The sequence below is a fragment of the Sinohyriopsis cumingii genome, unplaced genomic scaffold (assembly GCF_028554795.1).
Source record: "Sinohyriopsis cumingii isolate HCF-2022 unplaced genomic scaffold, ASM2855479v2 utg000898l, whole genome shotgun sequence".
In the NCBI taxonomy this organism is placed as follows: domain Eukaryota; kingdom Metazoa; phylum Mollusca; class Bivalvia; order Unionida; family Unionidae; genus Sinohyriopsis; species Sinohyriopsis cumingii.
In genome coordinates, this window is record NW_028315941.1 from 678524 (window position 1) to 693186 (window position 14663).

The window sequence follows — 14663 nt, forward strand, 5'->3', positions numbered from 1 at the left end:
CTCTCTGATGACTGCAAATTATAATGTTTTAGTGCGATCATTGCTTGCAATACCATTTATAAGACACATGTTTTTATGAGAGGGTTTCTCTCTGCTGTTTGGAGCACGAAATGTTCCCAAATAAACGCAAACTGACCGATTGGAAAAAGAAAGTTATAGTCGTTGTGACTTAGAGGCGTCATGGGTTTCCTCCCCCTCGAACATGTAGTCATATGTCATGAGAAAGTATCCTTTAATTATTCAAACGACTGCTTCACACGATCTGTGTAAATCAAACTATCCAGCTGATTAAATGGATTGCATCGGTGTGGCAGTGTTACTGTTTGTTGTGTTTTATGTGGAGAAAAGTGTTGAATGTAATAGTAAGTACACCACATATATGTTCTTTCTGATATGAGATGAGTATCTTGTTACAGTTCGTTTTTATCAATTCTTGCAGTTAAAAAGACGGCTGAATGAGGCTCTACAGTGAAGTTTTCCTAGCATATCGCATTTACACGTTTGAATAATGTCGTATTGGCTCGCGCAACCATTGAATGTCTAGCAAGATTTATCCCTTGCAATAAGTGCAAAGCATGGAAAATAATGTTTTTAATGCATAAGCATATAAGATTTTATTTCAAAGTTGTATTGTTTCGTGTTCAGCTTGCATTATTCTATCTGATTCTTCTTCATTTTGTTTTACAAAAAATGACTTAATATGATAAAAATATATCCATTAAACCCGACAAAGGAGTCTCATTTAAGAAGAAATGTGTTGCATAAAACAAAAACAAATGCAAAGATCTTGAAGCATTTTCTCTTGACTACTGGATAATATGTTCTTGAATAGAGAGGTTGTGAGTAATATGCAATTTTAACAAACTGACAGCTTTGTTGCTGTCACCATTCAAAACTGCAATGACGCGGAGTCGATATCTTTATATTTGATAACTACAGTTTCGTGTTTCTCATAAAGATAAACGATTGTGCACTAGAAACTATGATACATGTCGTCTAATGCTTTTCCCTAAGCGTTACGTGCATCTTAAATTGGAAGAGATTACCTTCGTATTAAATAATATTCATATTAAGACATTATTATTGCTCCAACATGACAAGATGGTGCAGCATATATTGTGACATCATAGTACATAATGCAACAATATGCGCTATCATGAAACTCGCAGAAGTTAGGGATTTGTATCAAAAAAGATAAAATGACATGTTTGTGATGTTTGAACTATATTATTAAACATACAGAATAGGGAGACTTATTATTGAATTTAGAAAATATGAAAGCTTTCACCTTTCGGTAGATTTACAAACACATGCGTATGCTAAATATTCATCTGAGACTGAGTACGACAATGGGTTTCTAATCAAATTTAAAGGCTGCAAAATCAAGGAATAAAGGAGGAAAAGTGTTTATGTCGTACTATTCCTTAATTGATATTAGTAACGTGGATTTTCTTTTAAGATGGTGGTATTGTACATCAGTTTCCAGTGAATTTCTTTCTTTAGCAGTATAATGTATTTTAATTTTCTTGATCTTTATTTTTTTAGATGATGATATATTTGCCATGCCTGGTTGCAATGTTTCTTTTGAATGGACGTTAACACATACATCAGAAGAAATCTCAGGTACAATTGTTCACTCGTCGGGAAACCAAACTGCAGACTTAACAGCACAGCAATGCATTGTTACAGACAAATCATCAATCAATTGCAACGTATCCAGTGAAAATTCCAAATTCATCTTATCTTTGACTATATTCAGCGTAAGTGCCGGACAGACTGGAAACTACACATTTAAATCGAAGTTATCGCCGCTAACAAATAACGTTGCTAAAAAGCTGGAATTTATCGGTGAGTTCTATCATTCTAATGAATGTTTCTAGTTTACCAAGAGATTCTTAAAGCAAAGTATCATTATTAAGAACTTGGAGTGTGTTCAAAGCATAATCGTTAAAGGTGTTTTTTGCACTTTTAACCTCTGACTCTGACCTTGAAGGTCGATAATTAAAAAAGACATATCCTACAAATTCAAAATAATCACTGGCTTATGGTAATCATTACGAGTGTTGCTTGTTTTGTTTTTTGAGAACGATTTATTTCTGATGTAGGGTGTAAACATATTGATAGACTATAGGAAAGATTCTTTTAAAATATAAAATGCTTACATATTTATTAAAACAATGGGATTTTTGTTTTCAAATTGCCCTTTAGATTTCACCTTTATATAGAACATATTAGCTTTTGTTTTCTTTTCTAAATGTATATATGCTTTACAATCAGCCTTTCCATGCACAGTTAGTATTCTATATTTCTTTTGTTAAATATGAATATGGTTCCAAATATTGCTTAGATGTATGCAAGTAATATATAACTTTAATATATTAAGCAATTTATTGTCGGTGCTGACTTACTCTCAAGGAGGAAATATAAATGGGGCGGATCATTTCAAGGTAATATTACTTTCGAGGTCGCTTAAATTTCGAATTTTGAGGCTATTCCGTGGAATTTAGAAAAATAAATTATTTTTTAAAGAAAGAAAACCCGAAACATACTACACCACTGATTAATAAAAGGATAAAATTATGTATGACTGTTCGTTTAATATACACTGTGTATCTTTCTACCAAATTTATCATGTACATACTAACATTTTTGGGAACAAACAAGTAAAAAGTCTTATTTCAAATTTTATAGGATAATAAATATCAATGAGATTCATTAAACTATGGAATCCGACAAAGACTGAATTTCTAGTACTGTGCTAAACGTCTATTTTCCTTTTATTTACATTACTGATAAAGGGACTAAATACAACATTTCAATAATACATTTACAATAGAATGAGAAAACATTCGGTCGCAATAATTCTAAATAAATTTATATTGAAGGTAACAACGAAAATCAAATGAAAACCAAATGATCAGAAGGATACAGGAGCGCTCTGTTAAGCTAAAACAATCTTACGTTAATAAGCAATTTATTCTCGAGCTTCATCATATATATCTTATGATTTATACTTTATTCATTTCACAATGAAAACTGTGATTGGTGATTTACCATGATTTAGTGTTGACGTCCAATATTATTTTCAAATATTATTTTCTTATTTATGTTTTTGTTGACAAAATTGTGTCTTTGTTTATGTACACGAACATGAAAGTGCTTGTATATATCCATTAAGGACAGTTGTGAATCATAAAGAGAGTGCAAATTATATATATATATATATATATATATATATATATATATATATATATATATATATATATATATTGTGCACGTGTTATTGTTCAGGACAGCCGCGCATAATGGAGGTACGGAAACCTATCCTTTACCAGCCGTTTGAAATGACCTGCAATACTTCCCATGGACTCGAATATTTCGAATATAGGTGGAAAAAAAACGGTACAGTCATAACACAGGTCCGCAACGTAAGTGCAGATTTATTCCTCAATTTGAGCATGACTGACAACTTCAGCCAACTTACATGCCAAGTATGTTTGAACGAATCAGCCAGCAACATCTCGAATGTAATATGCGAGCCTGATAGCTGTGCAGCAGACAGTGATCCTTATATAATCCATGTAATATGTAAGTCAATTTAATGATTTGGTAGATAGATAGATAGACACACACACACACATATATATATATATATATATATATATATATATATATATATATATATATATAGAGAGAGAGAGAGAGAGAGAGAGAGAGAGAGAGAGAGAGATAGATAGATGGAATCAATGGATGGATGGATGGATTGATGGATGGATGGGTGGGTGTTGGGTGGGTGGATGGATGGATGAAAGCGTCCTCATGTGCATGTTATTGTACAAAAAAAAGAAAGAAAAAAAAAGAAACCACGGATAAAAGGCGAGATAAAGTATGGATATCTCTTCAGTCCAAACTTTACATCATGGCCAATCATACTAAACTGTTTAATTCGACCGTGAAGAAAAATATACAGTACATAAAATCCCTCACCCCACCGATATCACTCAATCTCTCTCTATCTCTCTACTACTACTACTACTACTAATACTACTACTAATACTACTACTACTCCTGCTACTACTATGTGTTAATATGATTGATTATATTAGTGCAATACCTTCTTTCCTACCGCTCCGGTGGCCTAGTGGTTAGAGCGTCCGCCTCTGATGCGGGAGGTCGTGGGTTCGATCCCCGACAGAGTCAAACCAAAGACTTACTAAAATGGTTCTAACAGCCGCCTCGCTGGCGCTCAGCATTAAGAGGTTAGTGTTAGAGCTGGTTGGCCTGGTGTCATGCTACATGTCTGCGACATGATGCCCAGTGCTAGACATCACCATCACTGCCACATTGCAGACATCGAAATGTTAAAAATCCAAATCACACACCTACGTTTCCTTGTTGAGAGTGATATAAAGTTCCATTTAAGAGTGTATTTCGCTATATTTGTATTGCGCATGTTTTTGAAACGTCATCTGCATATTACCACGACATACTGCAACATAAATATGGGAAGCACAACAATAAAGACAATCAGATTACTCACGAAAACAGGCAAAGTTCATTCCTTCAACATGAAAAAGAAACATATTTTATATAGTTTATATGATAATGATTTTCTGAGTTAATATGCTTCACATTTTCATCGCAGATAGTGAAATATTATGAATTGCATTTTGCAACATTTGATTCTGGTGGCACTGAAATTAGTTTCCAGTGCTAACACGGTAATATGAATTTTTGACATTTGAGAAATACGTGACGAGGGTTTAAACTTTCCCATCTATTACAATTACTCGCTTTGCTTGAGGGAAAAATGTAGTACGGTAATACAGTTTTAATAGATCATCTATACATTAGAGAAACTCGTGGGGGGTGGGGGTCATGTTTCATAATTACTAAGTTTGTTATCGCCATACTACTAATAAATGTTTAATTCAGTGACAAGAGTATTATCAATAAGAGTAGTATATGGGGTCACCCTAGCGTCAAGTGGACTTACCATGCAAAAACAGTCGATTCACTCTGGCGTCAAGGGGAATTTAACATGGGAAATTTTAACATGGATGGAACTGTAGAGCGTCAAGGGGAATTGAACATGGAAATTGAACAGGACCGGTACTTTAACGTCAATGGGACTTTAACGTTAAAATATGGGGTTTGCACTTTGTCGTAAATGGAAATTGAACATGGGAATGTCACCTGGATGTCAATGGGAATTGAACTTTGGGTGACGTCATGAGGTTTATAGGGTCAAAACATTTTATAGGGATTTTAATGTATTTGTAAGGACAAAGGGTAGATAGGGACAAACATACAAATACACATTTAAACACACAGAAAAGACGACAGAAATGTTCTAAAACAAACCTCACAGAGAGAATAGAGGCTCAAAAAAGAAAAGTCTATTGTATGGGTTCAAAACATTTATTCAAGTATATACATGGGCTCTCTGGCCTGTGCTTTGGTCTAAGCACTATCAATTTAATACATAAACATTTCTACATCAAACAAACCTATTTACTAGTTATTTAGTTCTTGGCTCTAGTAAACCTGTTTACATTTAATGTTCATTTATAAGAAAAAGCTAACACAAAACAAGTAACATGCAATCAAATAGGACCAAGTTCATGTTTCTCTCTCTCTATTCGTCTCACACGTTGTTAAAAATCTGGTCAGCTAGCACTTGTGTCCCAGCGTAGATATTTCCCATCACTTAATCCGTTTCATTCATAAATCGGCTGTTATATCCATCGTGCTAGGTACACTTATCAGTAAGCAGATCAAGTGCAGTCATCGTCTTCTTCCCATGGAGGTACAATGTATACCATATGAATGGTTACTTTTCCTTCGTTGATGTCAAATTTTCCTCTCATCGACTGCACGTCTTCAATAGCCCTAAAAAGTTTGGACGAAATTATTTCTGCAGGTGTGCTAAATCCGAGACATACAGGTGAGTTCAAACTGTCGCGATACATAGATAGGCTCAAACGACCTCGATCTTTGACTTGGCAATGACATTTGAGTTCCTCTAACAGTGAGTCAAGTAGGTCCGTAATGAAACCTGCTACTTCCTCGGCTGAAATGTCAGACGCGAAGTCTCTAAATTTCACCGTGTAGGTGTAAGTTGTCGTTCTAAATTTTCTTGAGGTCGCTGTCTGAGTCATTTGGATGCTAAAATACTCCTGTAGGTCTACTGAATCCTTTCCCTTCTTGGACGCACTTTGCTGTGACGGTATGGTAATGAAAGAGGTCAGTGATGTTTGTTCCTTCTCTTTTTTCATCTGCGTAGAGTGATTCATCTTTCTCGTTGCTTGTCCTCGCAATGAAGAGTCGTTCTTGGAAGTCGTCCCTTTTTATACTGAGTGATATCAGTATGTCCATAAGGTAAAGTTTTGTGGTCTGGAAGTTTCACTAGCTGCACGTAGTTTGTCATGTCGTTAGTAAATAAATAACTAAGATGTGTTACTGCATTGGTGATGTGATAGTGAGGCAAAGAATCACACCAGAGTTTCTCGTTGGACTTGAGTCTTACGCTCTATACTTGCTGTTTGAAGGGATTCATTTTTTCTCAATTGGTCTTAGTAGTGACAATGAACTGTTGGTCTTGGACGTTGTCCTTTTTTATATGCTGACCAATATTGATGTGATCGTACGGCAAAGTAAAGTGGTTGGGAAGTCGCACTCGCTTCTGGTACACGATTTGATAGACTTTTTCCAAGGGTCGACTGACGATGTGGTGAGTGGGTAAACGTACAATCTTGTTCGGCTAGTAGGTGGTCACTTTAAAGTTTGCATCCTCTCCAGACTGCAAGGCTTCTTTCAATACGCCAAAGTTGACCACACGACTGGTACGATAATTCAGAGTCAATCCTTTCACTTTACACTCTGTGTGCACTTCTCCTTGTGGGTCCCGGTATTCGTAGCCGTAATTTTTAGGACCGCCACTCGCGAAACTTAGAATCTTGTCGTCAGGATGTTCGTCTGTCCAGGCTCCTAAACGGTCTCCTTCGATGTTAGGGTGTTGCTGACCCGGTCGATCGATGTAGATGCAACTGTCCGTGTCAAAGTACAGGACGCGATCCCCTAACAGTTCTAAAGCTTCGTACAATTTTAAGCGAGCATGAGCTGTCACGTAAGCCGCAATGATGACATTTCCAAAAGGGTCGTCTTGTACAAAGTCCAGATCTTCTTCGTAATTGACCAAGATTAAATTCTCTCGAACGACGTCCACGTGTTTCATGTATTTGGTTTTGTCGTGAATCATCTGGAAGTAGCGGGAAGGTTCTGTCAAATATTCCGTCTTGGGTAAACACGGTCGTTGTGCCATTTTACCCCACAAGCAATTTAACATCACTTTGGCAAACGATCGCCTGCCTTCGTTTTTCTCGATGTGGTCTAAAGTGATGCCTTCTTGTTCCCGGTATTTCTCTTTGAATTTTATTTGGTCTTCGGGAGTGTGACACCAGGAAGGATAGCCGCTGGCTTCTTGCTTCAGTTTCAAAAAGGCATCCACGTAGTTTGCGAAAATGCCTTTCTGAGTAGGGTCACCCTTGTGGTATTGTTGTGTCTTGGGAAAGTGGCAAATTTCGTACACTTCTAACAGTTGGTATCCCATGTCCATAGCTTTGAACAATTCTACGCTGACCCAGGTTCCCGTCAAGGCCCGTTCTTCCTGGGTGTGCTGACAAGGCTGATCTTGGTTGCACGTTTCGGCACAAGTACGGCACAAGGGAAACATCAGTTTGCCTTGACAATGGTGAGGTAAGACGGGATGGTATAGGTTCGTGGGAGGCAAAACTTTGCACTTGATCAAGCCTTCGTATTGTCGAATGTTGACCAGGTCGATGTGTTCCGTCAGCAATCGCGGGTGCCCTGTAGGAAAGTGACAATATTTGCACACGTAGGGATACAGCGAACACACATCCAAGTATTTGATTTCTTCTCCTTTCTCTTCGTCGGCTTGGTACAGCAAACAGGTGGCATTGGTCCTTCCTCCGTACAAACTATCCCTCGGGTTCAGGGGGTCCATCAGCTTGTAACTTTCCACGACACGTTTAAACTCGGGATCGATTTTCAAACGGTGATCGTATTCGTGTTCCCACATTTCCACCACTTGGTATCCTTGCTGTTCTAACTTCAAGCGTCGCTGACAAGTGTCCTGGTACAGGTCTTCCATGGTCCGTTGTAAAAACTGATTTTTAGTGTCCGGGTCAGGGTAGCAGACGGGACATCCGTGAAATAAGCAACCGTTAAACTCATACACGATCTTGGGGTTTTTTAAGTCCCAGCCATCGACCGAATACGTTCCGATGGTCCTTTCGCCTCCTCCGTTGTGGGCATGCTGAATCCATTTGCCTTCCTTGTCGCACAAGTAATGTAACCAGCGTAGGGCTTTGACCGAGTATTGACGCTTGACATAGTTGGTCGTTTGAGGACTGATGACAGCCATGGTCTTTTGAGGCATGAATCGTTGGCGGTACACTAAGGAACACGCTTTGGCAATGGTGCAAGCTTCTTTCAAAGGATCGACCCCTCCGTGTTCCATGAACAGTTCTCGAAATTTTCCACAGCAACGTCGTAAAATGTCCACGTCGGAACGACAATACTTTAACATTTCTTCCTGAAAGTCGAAGGGGTCAGAGGCATGAGCCTGGTACCAAGCGTAGAAATCTTCTCGTTGTTCGGTACGCATGTTGTCGGGGTCGTAATAGTGAGCCTCAGGCAAATGGGGTAGAACGGCATGTTGACTGGCTTCCGTATTGAAAAAGTGTGGAAAGTACCCTTTAGCCATTTCTGTCATTCCAAACGTTTTAGGCATTCGACTCAAAGGCATGGCCAAGTAACTCATCGAATCTTTAAACTGCACTTGTCCCACTTGCATGAAAATGATTTTGGCTCCGTTCAAAGTGACTTTAGGACGTTCGGTGCCATGTTCCGTATAGTACCTCAAAAGAAACTGTCCATCGTATCCGGAGAAATTGTGAGCCATCACTGTGGCATGGCGATGACAATCTCGGTAACGTTCGATGTCCTCTTTGCTCCATGTCTTGTCGAAGGGGTCTAAGACCCATTTGGCAAAATCGTCTAGCGTCTTTGGTCCTCGAAAGATTTTTTCACGCCCTCCAGGAATTTTGCTGCAGTGAGGGCAATAACTGAAGATAGGTTCTTGAATACACTTCTCGCACGCTCGATGAGCCACGCAGAAATTAGGAATGTGAATGCCAGTCTCTTGCATGCATTCGAAATCGAAAAAGATGAAATTGCCTTTCTTCTTGTGACCGTCCTCTTTCTCTGGTGGGGGTTGGTATTTTTGCACGTAACATTGGTGTTCCAAGTCCACGATGTGGTGACAAATGTGACATTTTTTCTTTCCTGAACATACGTGTGCCTTGACACAATTGGTACGTATGACTTGTCCACACGCGGGGCACAATCTCAGCAGTTGACAAGCGCATTTCTTCTGTGAACCTTGCGTCTTCAAATGTTGTTGGTAACAGGTAGGGCTGACAAACCTGCACAGACAAGTTGAACAAGGCACTGGTCCTTCGCTCAGACAGGGTTGAGAGGCCAAACATCCTGAGCATTTCCATCCACAATGTTTGTGTTGCTCTCGATTATTATAACCATAGTCACATTTCTCACAATAATAAACATATCCCAGGAATCCAGTGATACTGGTAATGGTATCGAAATGTTCATCGGGATGATAAAGGTGAATGTATTTTCCGTCCTTAAAATCTTGGCCTCGAAACAACAGAGACCCGCGCATTTCTTGAGGGTGCACTTTCAAGGTGTAGCGTGGAGCTAGGGCATCTTGCAATTTTTGCATCTCAGGAATGCCACAGGGTGTGTCTTTGGACAGTCCGGCTTGTTGTAACAGGAGTTCTGCTTCATTTCGTTGTTTGGCTCGGTCGGATTGTTGAATAGTTTTCCAGGTTCTTTTCCATTCTACCGTGTCGTTCTTGTTGGCATAGGTTCGTCCCACCACGATGGCACGGGCTAAACACATCTGGACATGAGGGTTGTTAATTCGGACGAGACTTGTTTTGATGTTGCGAAGGTCGTCCACCAATAAGACCTTTTTGCGTCCTGTCCCTTGAGGAAGAGAGACGTGAGCCATTTTCAGTGTGGCTTTACCATCGGTGATGTCAAACTTGTCATTGGATTGTTGCACCTGTTGTATCTTGTCCATGACTTTGGAAGGGGTCAGTTCTGCGGGTCTGCTAAACTCGATCCAAACAGGGGATTTCAAGCTGTCGTGTTGTATGGATAGTGTCAAGCGATCGTCTTCTTTGGGTTGACATTGTCGCTTGAGTGTGGTGAGCAAAGAATCCCACATCTCGGTGATGAACCCTTCTGATTTCTCCATCGGTACGTCGGACTTGAAATCTTTAAACTTCACCGTGTAGGTGTAAGCCGTGGTTCTAAATTTTCTAGAGGAGCGCTTTTCCGTCTCTCCAATGTGATAGTACTTTTCAGGGTTGACTGGTGAACTTTGGTTTGGAGTAGACTCTCTCTGTCTGGTCGCAGACGTGGAAGGTGTTGGTTCAGGTTCGCTCATGTCTCCTATTTGAGCGAACACTTCTTTTCGTGTGTGAGGCGATACGTCACTTCGCTGCCTCTTACGTTCTTCTTCTCTCTCACTGAAATCGTGCGATCGTTTCATCTCGATTGCTGATTCAGAAATGATTTAACCAAGTTCATTATTTCCATATATACCCTCTCTACGTCTCGTTCTGACAATGACTTGGTATATTTCACAAGGCAAGTGAAAGCCAAGCATATAGGAACCCAACGACAGCGTTGCGTCTTAAACACCTCATGCATCTTGACGACCCTTCGATTCAAACCCTACCACGAAAGAAAATAGTTGCAAGAAAAATAAAACAGACAGTTGGTGTCTTCAAGAGAGCTAGAGACGGCACTGTGTCGCTGGGACACGTACGTACGTACTCCAGAAAACTACGCTACTCTACAACGTGAGTGTGCTTGTCAAAATGTTTGAATAAGATTAAAAATGTTTGTCAGTTTCAAAACGCGAACCAGTACTGTGGCCGTTTAATATTTGATGTGGCAAGAAGAAATGGTACAATACGCAACAAAGGGTTTGTACGTTTACACTCCAATCTGTCTGTACTGCAATGGTAACAGCGCTCTTGCGTTGGCATTATTTTGCCACACTACCTTTTAAATAAAACAATGCATCATTCATCATAAACGATTTCATTGGCTAAACTTATTTTCTTACCGATTTCGCTTCGAATTGACTTCAGTACCTTTTCGCACAGCGACGAGATCGGACGTATTTTTTTATTCTGCGTCTGGTCGCTACACTACTTGCCCTGAATTTACAACCAAACAATGTGTTACACATTGTAATTGACTTCATTGGCTAACCGATATTTTACTCTTCTGTCTCTGTTGATGTGAGTGTGCTTGTCAAAATGTTTGAGTAAGATTAAAAATGTTTGTTAGTTTCAAAACGCGAACCAGTACTGTGGCCGTTTAATATTTGATGTGGCAAGAAGAAATGGTACAATACGCAACAAAGGGTTTGTATGTTTACACTCCAAGCTGTCTGTACTGCAATGGTAACAGCGCTCTTGCGTTGGCATTATTTTGCCACACTACCTTAAAAAAAACCCAATGCATCACTCATCATAAACGATTTCATTGGCTAAACTTATTTTCTTACCGCTTTCGCTTCGAATTGACTTCAGTACCTTTTTGCACAGCGACAAGATCGGACGTGTTTTTTTTTTTTTTATTCTGCGGCTGGTCGCTACACTACTGTCAACAAGCCCTGAATTTACAACCAAACAATGTGTTACACATTGTAAGTGACTTCATTGGCTAACCGATATTTTACAATTCTGTCTCTATTGATGTGAGTGTGCTTGTCAAAATGTTTGAGTAAGATTAAAAATGTTTGTCAGTTTCAAAACGCGAACCAGTACTGTGGCCGTTTAATATTTGACGTGGCAAGAAGAAATGGTACAATACGCAACAAAGGGTTTGTACGTTTACACTCCAATCTGTCTGCACTGCAATGGTAATAGCACACTTGCGTTGGTATTATTTTGCCACACTACCTTTAATAAAACCCCAATGCATCACTCATCATAAACGATTTCATTGGCTATACTTATTTTCTTACCGCTTTCGCTTCGAATTGACTTCAGTGCCATTTCGCACAGCGACAAGATCGGACGTGTTTTTTTATTCTGCGGCTGGTCGCTACTCTACTTGCCCTAAATTGGATCATTTGTGTTTTAGTTTTATTGTTTGTGAAGTGACTAATGGTCAGGTACAGAAAAACGTGTCTGATCATCTCACGGTGCGAATAACAAGTGAAACCAATTTGAAGCTAAGGCTGTGGAAAATATCGACTGACCAATGAAGTCACTTACAATGTGTAACACATTGTTTGGTTGTAAATTCAGGGCAAGTAGAGTAGCGACCAGCCGCAGAATAAAAAAACACGTCCGATCTTGTCGCTGTGCGAAATGGCACTGAAGTCAATTCGAAGCGAAAGCGGTAAGAAAATAAGTATAGCCAATGAAATCGTTTATGATGAGTGATGCATTTGGGTTTTATTAAAGGTAGTGTGGCAAAATAATACCAACGCAAGTGTGCTATTACCATTGCAGTGCAGACAGATTGGAGTGTAAACGTACAAACCATTTGTTGTGTATTGTACCATTTCTTCTTGCCACGTCAAATATTAAACGGCCACAGTACTGGTTCGCGTTTTGAAACTGACAAACATTTTTAATCTTACTCAAACATTTTGACAAGCACACTCACATCAATAGAGACAGAATTGTAAAATATCGGTTAGCCAATGAAGTCACTTACAATGTGTAACACATTGTTTGGTTGTAAATTCAGGGCTTGTTGACAGTAGTGTAGCGACCAGCCGCAGAATAATAAAAAAAACACGTCCGATCTTGTCGCTGTGCAAAAAGGTACTGAAGTCAATTCGAAGCGAAAGCGGTAAGAAAATAAGTTTAGCCAATGAAATCGTTTATGATGAGTGATGCATTGGGTTTTTTTTAAGGTAGTGTGGCAAAATAATGCCAACGCAAGAGCGCTGTTACCATTGCAGTACAGACAGCTTGGAGTGTAAACATACAAACCCTTTGTTGCGTATTGTACCATTTCTTCTTGCCACATCAAATATTAAACGGCCACAGTACTGGTTCGCGTTTTGAAACTAACAAACATTTTTAATCGTACTCAAACATTTTGACAAGCACACTCACATCAACAGAGACAGAAATGTAAAATATCGGTTAGCCAATGAAGTCAATTACAATGTGTAACACATTGTTTGGTTGTAAATTCAGGGCAAGTAGTGTAGCGACCAGACGCAGAATAAAAAAATACGTCCGATCTCGTCGCTGTGCGAAAAGGTACTGAAGTCAATTCGAAGCGAAATCGGTAAGAAAATAAGTTTAGCCAATGAAATCGTTTATGATGAATGATGCATTGTTTTATTTAAAAGGTAGTGTGGCAAAATAATGCCAACGCAAGAGCGCTGTTACCATTGCAGTACAGACAGATTGGAGTGTAAACGTACAAACCCTTTGTTGCGTATTGTACCATTTCTTCTTGCCACATCAAATATTAAACGGCCACAGTACTGGTTCGCGTTTTGAAACTGACAAACATTTTTAATCTTATTCAAACATTTTGACAAGCACACTCACGTTGTAGAGTAGCGTAGTTTTCTGGAGTACGTACGTACGTGTCCCAGCGACACAGTGCCGTCTCTAGCTCTCTTGAAGACACCAACTGTCTGTTTTATTTTTCTTGCAACTATTTTCTTTCGTGGTAGGGTTTGAATCGAAGGGTCGTCAAGATGCATGAGGTGTTTAAGACGCAACGCTGTCGTTGGGTTCCTATATGCTTGGCTTTCACTTGCCTTGTGAAATATACCAAGTCATTGTCAGAACGAGACGTAGAGAGGGTATATATGGAAATAATGAACTTGGTTAAATCATTTCTGAATCAGCAATCGAGATGAAACGATCGCACGATTTCAGTGAGAGAGAAGAAGAACGTAAGAGGCAGCGAAGTGACGTATCGCCTCACACACGAAAAGAAGTGTTCGCTCAAATAGGAGACATGAGCGAACCTGAACCAACACCTTCCACGTCTGCGACCAGACAGAGAGAGTCTACTCCAAACCAAAGTTCACCAGTCAACCCTGAAAAGTACTATCACATTGGAGAGACGGAAAAGCGCTCCTCTAGAAAATGTAGAACCACGGCTTACACCTACACGGTGAAGTTTAAAGATTTCAAGTCCGACGTACCGATGGAGAAATCAGAAGGGTTCATCACCGAGATGTGGGATTCTTTGCTCACCACACTCAAGCGACAATGTCAACCCAAAGAAGACGATCGCTTGACACTATCCATACAACACGACAGCTTGAAATCCCCTGTTTGGATCGAGTTTAGCAGACCCGCAGAACTGACCCCTTCCAAAGTCATGGACAAGATACAACAGGTGCAACAATCCAATGACAAGTTTGACATCACCGATGGTAAAGCCACACTGAAAATGGCTCACGTCTCTCTTCCTCAAGGGACAGGACGCAAAAAGGTCTTATTGGTGGACGACCTTCGCAACATCAAAACAAGTCTCGTCCGAATTAA

General features: G+C 39.6%; 1 protein-coding gene across 1 annotated transcript in view; it reads left to right on the forward strand.

The window, feature by feature from the left end:
• The first annotated feature begins 238 nt into the window (after positions 1-238).
• LOC149773107 (uncharacterized) overlaps positions 239-14663 on the forward strand; it is a 157502-nt gene continuing 143077 nt past the window's right edge. The window contains exons 1-3 of the mRNA XM_089946813.1: positions 239-362; positions 1546-1848; positions 3292-3588. Coding sequence (XP_089802939.1) covers positions 293-362; positions 1546-1848; positions 3292-3588 — 670 coding nt within the window. The 5' untranslated portion in view covers positions 239-292. The remainder of the gene's footprint in view (positions 363-1545; positions 1849-3291; positions 3589-14663) is intronic.